The sequence below is a fragment of the Leuresthes tenuis genome, unplaced genomic scaffold (assembly GCF_036924035.1).
Source record: "Leuresthes tenuis unplaced genomic scaffold, fLeuTen1.0.hap1 SCAF_20, whole genome shotgun sequence".
NCBI classification, from domain to species: Eukaryota; Metazoa; Chordata; class Actinopteri; order Atheriniformes; family Atherinopsidae; genus Leuresthes; species Leuresthes tenuis.
This window is the reverse complement of record NW_027325374.1, coordinates 16,599,236-16,608,982: the sequence shown is the minus strand read 5'-3', so window position 1 is coordinate 16,608,982 and position 9,747 is coordinate 16,599,236. Positions and strand designations below refer to the sequence as shown.

The 9,747-nt window shown below is 40.1% G+C and overlaps 2 protein-coding genes across 2 annotated transcripts; both read right to left on the bottom strand.

Annotated features, from left to right (window-relative positions):
* Positions 1-1,884: 1,884 nt before the first annotated feature.
* On the bottom strand, positions 1,885-4,926 carry msrb1b (methionine sulfoxide reductase B1b). Its single transcript, XM_072373282.1, has 4 exons — positions 4,728-4,926; positions 3,885-4,027; positions 3,664-3,781; positions 1,885-2,675 (listed from the first exon to the last, which is right to left on the bottom strand). Exons 1-4 carry the CDS (start codon positions 4,780-4,782, stop codon positions 2,659-2,661), a joined length of 333 nt encoding a protein of 110 aa, XP_072229383.1. The 5' UTR covers positions 4,783-4,926; the 3' UTR covers positions 1,885-2,658.
* An 844-nt stretch (positions 4,927-5,770) lies between these two features.
* neurl2 (neuralized E3 ubiquitin protein ligase 2) lies at positions 5,771-7,270 on the bottom strand. The gene is made up of 2 exons (XM_072373483.1): positions 6,473-7,270; positions 5,771-5,957 (listed from the first exon to the last, which is right to left on the bottom strand). The coding sequence occupies exons 1-2, from the start codon at positions 7,245-7,247 to the stop codon at positions 5,842-5,844; spliced, it is 891 nt and encodes a 296-aa protein (XP_072229584.1). The 5' UTR covers positions 7,248-7,270; the 3' UTR covers positions 5,771-5,841.
* Positions 7,271-9,747: the final 2,477 nt, after the last annotated feature.

Sequence of the window (9,747 nt, the reverse complement as noted above, 5' to 3'; positions counted from 1 at the left end):
CTCAGCCTTAACAACCACAATGCAAGGTCATGCCTGTCCACCACACTGAGGGTTGAGATTCTTTTAAATACCTTTGGCAGCATGTGAAACTGGATGGAGTGACGCTCTGGATTATTCAAACTGTTGATGCCGAGGGTTTGACATCTGCCAATGTTATGATGACCTCTGGTAATTGCACACTACAAGAGGTGATGTTTGGAAAGAAAATATGCTTCAAACTTAAACTTGTTTGGGGTGAGAACAATAAAATGGAGAGCAGTGTGTGTTCGCCTTGGAGTAGTGGTGCATGTTTGTGACATCTAAGAAGAGTGTGATGCTTGGCATACATTTTTCTGTCTTTCTGTGTCTGCAAGCATACACGAATGTATGTGTGTGTGTTTACTTCCTTTGTAATGATAGCCTTCAGTCTCTCACCAGGCGGCCAGGCTACTCCTCTTAACCTCAGGGTCTTTGCCAACCCCCGGATCACAGAGAATATGGCCTGCAGCTGGGCCACAGAGAACGCCTGATCTACTGTTTGCTACTGAAGCAACCAGCCTCCATAATTAATGTCAGGCAACGAGCATATACAGGCTCTCCTTATGTCATTAATTAAAACATGCAGGTTGTGCGGCACACCAGACTCTGTCACATACTGTATACATTAGACAATTAACTAAATAACAAAAGTAGAGAAGCTTCACTTGTGGAGAACACGTAAATATGACCTAGTAGGATGATATCTCCATCTAGAGGTCAATCTAGGAACCATCATCATCTTGTGCCTTCATCTCAATTCAATGAAAAGGTTTATGGAGCCTTGAAAATGAGACATTTTGCTGTTTTCACATTCTCGTGGGTATTTTTATTCTAGTAAATACCCACCAAGTCCAATGTTTAAAATATTCTTTTGACAATACTCAGCTACAGAGTCTGTTTTTAAGATGCCTGTAATGTTCAGCACCAAGGACATTTGCATGTATTGTATGTTTCATTAAAGTATCCAACCAGAAACATGGGTAAGATGCCACAATATCAGATACTCCAGGTTGTATGTGTAAAGAAACTGACTGTACACAAACACTAGAAGGCTGGTAATGACTTATGTTTTAGAGTATTGTGGCTATGTTCTGAAAATGCAGTTTTCAGAAACCTGGATAAGCTCTTCAATGTGTTCTGAGAAACATGAATGTGGTATTGTACCTGGAGAACTTCGATAGAGACCAGAACATTGTAGCATCCATTGATTTTATATAACCGCTTAATCCAATGAGATGGGCTGGAGCCTATGAGACAAGCAACCATCCACAGTCACACATAGGGTCAATGTAGAGTCACCTAAACCTCACACAGAATGGCCTCAGCTGGGATTCAAAGCAGAGACCCTCTTGCTGTGAGGTAACGGTGCTAACCACTACACCACCATGCATACCACATTGTAGCATGCGAATGCCAAATCCAGGAAATTTGTGTGAGCTTCCTCTGCTGCTGCAGATGGTAAGATGCTAGACGCCACATGATAATAAACTTAAACATAGTATTTACCATGTATAAAGTGGTATAAATATGAGCCATACATCAGATGTGACCAAAGTCAGAATGCTAAATACAGTTGCTGTCACAAGTGTTTTATTTAACATAGTTTTCATGCTCAGGTCATAGCTAATATTCTTCAATCTGCCACTGTATTTTAACAGGGAAAAGATCTAAAAGCTTTGTTGGTCAATATAACATCAATTCATCTGAATTTGGTGGTTACCTTTCAGTTTAACTTAATTTCCAACAAAAAACGTCTGATTCATGAACATAAATGTGCTGTCAGTGTATGTTCTGTCTTTGGATGGAAATTAGAAAGCATTACATCCCCTTCAGCATATGGTTCTGTTGAGTAAACCTCAAATACTCAAAGAGAAGCATCCTAAAATTGTATTAAGTTTGCATGACAATTAAACCATGACAGACACGTGAGAAATCCATCAGTTTTAATGTATTCTTTTGTCCTTCAAACCAGCATCCAAACATGGACAAGAGAAGATAAATCTAAATGTTGCATTTGTCCCTCTGCTGTGTCAAAAATGCAAAGTAATGGTACAACAGTTATTACAATACACAGCAAACGGGAATAAAATATATCTGATTTATATGCATTGTTCACTTTAGGAGGATCTTAAATAAATGTTACACACAGTGGATTGACCAGCTGGGCTTCAGTGCATAGATAATATGGTTAAATATACAGTACCTTGTCAAAAGTTAAAGACTAATCTAAGTGGTGTCCATATTCACCTCCGTCAGTTTCAGTATAGCACGATAAAAGATACAATAAATGACATGTTTATACCAGCAATAAGTGTCGAGTGCCTGCCTGCTTAAGACTTTTTAAGCTGTTGTTGCAGGTTTATATATCAAATTGTTGCTACAATGGATCGCACTACTATCAAGAGTGACTTTATAGAAACAGTGATGGAACTAGTGTGTTTGAACATGAGGTATTTAAGGAATGCAACAAAGTTTTGTAAAGGAACAGTTGCAGATATGCGGTCCAGGCAGGTCAAAGATTCTTCAGTGGGCAGGGTGTCCCTCTCAGGCCTTTCCCCCCGTCCACGTCACCGGCTGACCCGACCTGCTCGCAGGACCTGGACCGAGCAGCAAATACAGCAGTACCCTCTCACTCGCTCTTTACTGCTTGTCCTTGCCTGGAGCAGAGGAAGACGTAAATATGGAAGTAGATGAGGAAATGTATGATAGTGTAGTGTGGTGACAAAGTATTGTTAGTTGACAAACTGAGTAAAAAAAAAAAACAGTACCTTAAGAACAAAGTTCATAACCAGTAAGAATTCCAAAGTCGGATCAATTTTTGTCAGACAGTTTTTGCTGTAAATTAACTTGTTTACGCATGCAGGTTCGGGGCCACTTGGTTGCTGCAAAGTCACTGCTGGATGTAAGATAGATTTTAAATGGGTGATAAATTCTATTGAAGCTTGTAAAGAAACAAGGCTTTGAACATTTTTTTGCTCTATTTCGAGGGCAGAATGATTGTACCATATATATATTTCAAAACTCATGGCAGATCTGTGCTCATGCCAAGCTCCTGGAGCACCGATGGAACGATCAGGTCAAGTGGGATTTATAAAGATTAAAAATTGTGGAATTGTTAAGATAAAGTTTGAATTGTCTGACCAAAATGACCAGAAAGCTTGAGGTAGAGCATTCTGTGAGTCCAGACGACTCTGTACCAGCTGTTAGGCATGGTGATGGTGTCATCATACTGTGGAGCTGTTTGGCTGCCAGTATTTAGTCAACTGCAGAAAGCGTTTGGAAAAAATGAAGCAGGTGGTCTCCCTTAAGAGTTCTGCAGTGTAACATCACACTGTCAGCCAAACAGTTAAACCTTGGACACAAATAGGTGTTCAAACCAGATACTGAGACCAAACAGCTGGTGGTAGAATCTGGAATATTTCAAAAGTCAGGTATTTTCTAAGAAACCAAAAAAAATATCCCAATTCAATGATTCAGCAGTCTTCTGTTGGAAAATCTGTGATGTCTCCCAGAAGTGACTGGACAAGGCATGACATCCTGAGGGAAATATATTCCCTAAAAGAACGGTTCAAGGAAAAACTGAAAACCACATACTGTCATTACACTGATGCATGAGCTCCGACTGGAATTTGGGTATGTGGTTACCTTTGTTGGGGACAAACTTGAGCGAGTGGCTGAAGATTCAAAATCTTGACTTTCCCTCCTCTGGACCATCATTGACAAACTCGTGGCCCAGTCCGTTGCCACACTTTCCACACAAAACCTGTGAGTATACAACACCAAAAGATGTCCACCTTTTCTGCCGTCTCATCAACACTTCGGTGATTTCGGCCCTCCGTGACAACACTTTATGAGATGGGACTCACCTTGAAGGCAGTGAGAGTCTCCATCATCTTTGTGACGCTGTCCTCTTTGATGGTGTCTGTGAACGCCGGCCAGGGAGACGAGTGAGCAAACTTGGACCGACTGGAGAACAGAGGGTGGTTACACTTGGAGCACACATACATCCCTGCAGGGGAAAGTTGACATTTGTCACCATCCTTGTCTACTTGCCTGTAAAAGTAACTCAAGTTAAGCAGCTGAAAAGAGTACAAAAATATAGCCAAAAATATTTCTGATTACTTTTTTAGTTTAAAATACAGAAGGAATGGGGAAACACAAAATTGAAAGTGTCATAATTCATTCTTTACTAAGTTAATAGTTAAAGCAGGTCAAAATGCATGCAGATTGCATTTAATGCTGTAAGCCTCTTCCTCATTTTGATAAATTAGACATGATGTAATATTTATCTGGGAAGTTTTTAAACCATATAGTTAAAGGTGAAAATGTGAATTGACTGCGCAACTTTAGACAAGCTTTAGATTTAACATTGGTTAATCTGGTTCTTAATCGCTTATTATTGTTGCTGTTGTTGACATCACCAATTTATACAATAAAGGAAGGTGCACTATCTACTGCTTTTTAACGTTTAGCTAGAGTTGATCTCCAGAATTGGTCCCATCAAGTGTCCCTTCCTCCTGCCACGTTGGCGTGTTGCACAGCATCCGATCCTTTACTACAGTTAGAATGCTTGATTATACAGCCAAATAGAAATCAATAGCAATGAGAAATCAGCTCTAAAACAAAAATGAAAGGTTAATTTCGGCCTCCATAATCCCGTAGAAATGAGGTTACATCACATCACTGTTCACTGTCCACCGTCCGCTCACCTGGTTTAAAATGATCCTTGTAGATCTCACCGCCTAAAAACTGACAGAAAGACATATCTTCGCAGGTCGGCTAAAGGCAAAACAAGTCTTAATCTGGCTCCGCGGTGTTTCTGTAAACTGCGTTCACAGACAGCCTCCCGTTTTTTTCCTCGCGTGTGAGATGATCCGGGCTGATGGAGATTTCAGGGAGGAGCTCCTCCCACTGCAGTTATCATCGCCGCCACTAGGTGTCAGTGTCTGACAGCAGGCGTGCGGTTTGTCTGACGATACTGACGTTTCTTTTTTAATTTACAACCAATTCTTCCAAAACAATGACTGAAATAAATCAGATTTAGATTTCATTTCTTATTGGGTTGCAGAGAAATAACATCCACAGAGAAAAATGCAATTGAAACCGGCATATTAAAATTCAAATTGTCACAGCACTCAGTGACCAGTTGAGTGGTTTTACTAAGAATAACTAAATCCTTTTCTGTTAGTATCAATAAGCACACCCACGTTCTGTCTCAATAGTTATATTACTCATTGTTTTCGAAGCAGCATCAAGGTGTGTCTTCAAACTCACATCACCATCGTCTTGTCTAATTTTAGACCCGAGAAGAGACTTGTTCTACTGAAGTTAAGAACTAAAAAAAATACTGTCAACTCTGCTTTGGGGTTTGTTGTAATAAGCTATTCATATTGCTTTCTGACAACTGGGACCTCTAAGCTGCTGAAGCAAAGCATTCACAGAATATCAAAAAGAAATTGTGATAAAAATAGACCATGGACTTATTGTACATGTTCAAATTATTCCTCAATTGTGTAACAATGACACAGGCCAACACTGGTGCATGCAATCACTTGCACCGACGTACTCTCTCATGACATGTCAACTGTAATTTAAATAATTCACGCAGGTGATGTGACCATATAAATAAGGCATAAAACACAGAGTCTATTGTAGTTCGAAGGCACCATAACAGAGAAACAATGCCAGCTTTATTTGGTTGGTATCATTGTCTGCTTTATATCAAGAATGAAACACATACTATAAGAGGTCAGTTAATAAAATAGATTCAGATTTATTGGGAGAAAGCTCACAATGCTTCTTTTCACTCCAGGTCTACATCCTTTATTCATACTTGCAGTAGTGCTTTAGTGCCTCAGGCAACTCCAGCCAGTCAATGGCCATCCTGTGGACAATGTGCTTCTGAATGGCCTTCCGGCACAACGTCTGCAAGGATGAGACTAAAGCAACAGAAAGAAAAGTGAAAAATTAACAGATTATCTTGATAAAGGTAGTAGAAAAATTATCTATAAATTACAACACAAAAACAACTCTAGCAACAAAGTGACTACTGCTGTGAAAAAATTACTACAAACAAAGAAGGGATTAAAAAACATAACAAAAACACACAAAACACCTCTGTGTCTCTGCTCTGAAGACACAAAAAACATCTTCAGAAAATGCCAACAAAAAGCCCCTTAAAACCCTCAAAGAAACAGATAACTACAGAAACACAAACTATACAAAAAATATCCCTCACATTGTAAAAATTCAACAAATAACTACAAATCAACATAAAAAAGACAAGAGCAAAATGGCCAGATTTAGACTTTACAATAAGCGGAAAATATCTGCAAACATACACAAACTTATGCATAACATATGCAAAGTCTGAAAGTTTTGGTTCGCCTGCAAAATATATGACAAAGACATTATACAGTCCAATCATGTTTAAAAGTATCATTGAGAAACTCACAGCCATATTCCACCTGGACAATTCGGACACACTTTGTAGCAGCGAAAACATCCACCACAGCATAGAGAGGGTGGCTTGTAGGTATTCCCTTGGCAGAAGCTCCCATATCCTCACCATTGATTACAATGTGCATATCACCCTGGTTTTGGCCTTTAGCCACAAAAAGAACTCCTATTCTGCTGCGCCTGGCTGTGGGAGGCAGGGCGTTGGTCTTATACAGGTCATCCAAGATGTGACTGTAGCGTCCAGGTCGGCTCCGACCGACAAGCTTGTCTCTGGGGATTCGAATATTGTCAATGTACAAGTGGGTGTCGGTAAAGAAAGTCTTTGGCTTCATGTTCCCACCACCTCCATCTCCCTGAGCTTCAGCTCCAACCTCTGCTTCTCCTCGTCCAAGCCTCTGTCCCCCAGCAAGTCCTCCCTCTCCAGCTTCTGGGACCTCAGCCTCCTCGATTATCTTATTATGGTTGCGAGTAATGGCAAACACCCAGCTGTCCCCCAAGTCAGTTAAGTCCGGGATGGAGTATTCAGGTACCACATTCAAGTTGCTGGGGTCCCTGGCTGTCAGGCCGACCCGTAGGTGGCCACACCAACCCAATTCCTTATCCTCAATCTCTATGAGGAAAATCTCCCCAGGCTTCAGAGGTTGTTTGCTGAAACAGACTCCGTTAGCAAAGCTCTCTACTCGAGTGGCCTGAGTTCCTGAGTGGTCCAGTCTGACGTTAGTACCATGGATGTGGTGAAATTCCGTGTATTTGTCCAAAGAGGGCTCCATTTTCAGATTCGTTTGGAACTACTCAAACAGACACTCTGGTTCAGGAAACAAAACTAAGTTTCAGTACAAAATCTGAAGTTGGATAGCTGTAAAAAATCCAAAAGTATTACGGAAGGTCTCAAATTAAGCAACGGTTCCAACTACTGTTGGCCAACACGTGGTCATTGTAGAGGCAAAATAGCTAACACAGACACAGTTTAGCCCTGATCTGCCTGTCTGTTGGCCACTTAGAGAAGCTTCTGGTGCAGGGCTATTTTTGAACAACTGCATATGTCAACAGATGGCAAGATATGTGAGTGAGTGTGTTACGGGGGTGGCTAACACTCACACGCCCCCAGCCACTCACACACACAACAGATGCAGCGAGATTCAGTTTAGGTTCATGAGAACAATGAAGCCCCCTGAGCCCTGATGCTCATTTCACGTGCTGGAGTAATACCTGCGTAATTATCACGATACCATATGCCAGGGAAATATGGTAAACTGTGGACCTTTCACAGTTGCAATCTAAATATACCCATGCAAATACAGTCTGGATTTTCATCATTATCATTAAAGCAAAAATACATTACAACAATATGGGCAGACATTCAATTTAAACAGGAAGACAGTGAGTGGTTGCTTTTTATATACATTATGTATAACCATGCATATAGATCCCAGCCACTTATGGCTGATTGACAATACAAACAATTTCAAACCTAAAATTTTTATGTTTTTTTTGTGTCCATATTTGCATTCAGTAGCACTCATTGGTGATACAAAAGGTTTAATTGGATGCAATTTGTCATTTCTACAATACATTTTACTCAGGTTCCTCTTCATTATTGAAAGACTCTGTAGTGAAATAAAACATTATCATTTTACAGATGAGAGGTTAGGTCGTAAATGTGATATGCACCATCAGCTGCTGCATAAAACCACGCTTGCTATATGCTAACGACTTTTTATGATGACTTCCTATTATACCGTTTGCTTAAGAATTAATTGCTTCCTCATAAAATGGAGCCCACTTTAGTGAGCAGTATTTTTACACCACACACACCGCACACGAATAGAGCAACAGACTTTTACTTGTACCTTGGTACTTTACCTGAGAGTTTTCAGAGCTAAATAATATATCATTTATAGATTAGAGAGAGAATTGAAAGGTCAAACTTGGAGTACAGACTGTAAACCATATACTGTGATGTGCAGAATTCTTGTACCATCCCCTCATTTAATTCATATATTGCCTGGAAAATGGGACATAGGTGCAGCGATTTATTTAAACATGTTCAAACACAGGGCAAAAACAGAGTCTGTACAATGCTAACGAGCTTGGAAGTCAACACTCGATCTGTGCACATTGATTCTTCAGCACAGCCGAAGCCTCTTAGACAAGCTTTCTTGTCATTTCTTTAAGTGGTCTTCAGGAATAGTTCACCAGGTTTCTCGGAGAACATCCCAAAGCTCTTCTTTGAATGTCGGCTGCCCTTGGTTCCATTCTCTGTCAAAATGATCCCACACTGCTTCAACAATGTTAAGGTCCTGGCTCTTGGGAGGATCCATCCCTCCATAAGACCTTTTGCCACTGATTTTCAGTCCACTTCTTGTGTCATTTGGCATAAGTCAGCCTTTTTCTTCCTATTTCCCTTCTTTGACAATGTTTGCTTGACAGTCACCCTTCCTTAGACACCATCTCTGATGAGGCTTCAGTGAACAGTAGATGGATCAACTGAAGGTCCAGATGCATCTCACAGGTCCTGTGTCAGGTCTTTGCCTTTGTAACAACAGTTTCAAATACTGTTGATCTGCGTTAGATAGCTTTCTTTGGTCCGTCGCATCTTCTTTCCTTCTCCACTTGTTTTTTTTCTCTCTTTGGGAATCACCTTGTTGGTGGAAAAATACTATTTTATGCCAGTCAAACCTTGGTATCTGTGCCATCTTTTGTGACTAAAGAAATGGTAACACATTAAGTCTCTTTTGAATTAGGTACCTTTTTGCTGCATGGATGATTCATAAATTTAGTGTTACGTGGTAAACAAAGAATACATTCCTTTGAAAGTGGTCCCATACAAGGACTGAAATGAAAATGTACATATACAGTATATTTATCAATACAATAGAGTTCTATGCCAGATGAACTGTGATATACTATAGCAGAGAAGAGCATTTCAAACTTCTTATTTTAAAAGTAGATGAAGATCACATGAAAGTTGTGAGTTTCCTAAAAGGGAACTAATTAAACAACACTGTAATGTTTATCTTTGGGGGAAGAGTGGTAATGATTTTAAGTTGATTTAACTTAGAAATATTATTTAGCTCTTAAAACCTTAATATTATTTTGAACCAGATTCAGCACGAAGACAACTTATGAGACAGCAGTCACTATTCTAATGTGCTCACCTTGCACCTTCTCCTCTGCTGTGGCAAAAGCAAAGCTTCAAGGCGCTTTGCCCTCAAATCTATAATTACTGGCTGGGCAAGAACGTGGGTGCCCCACACTCAGTACTGTGCC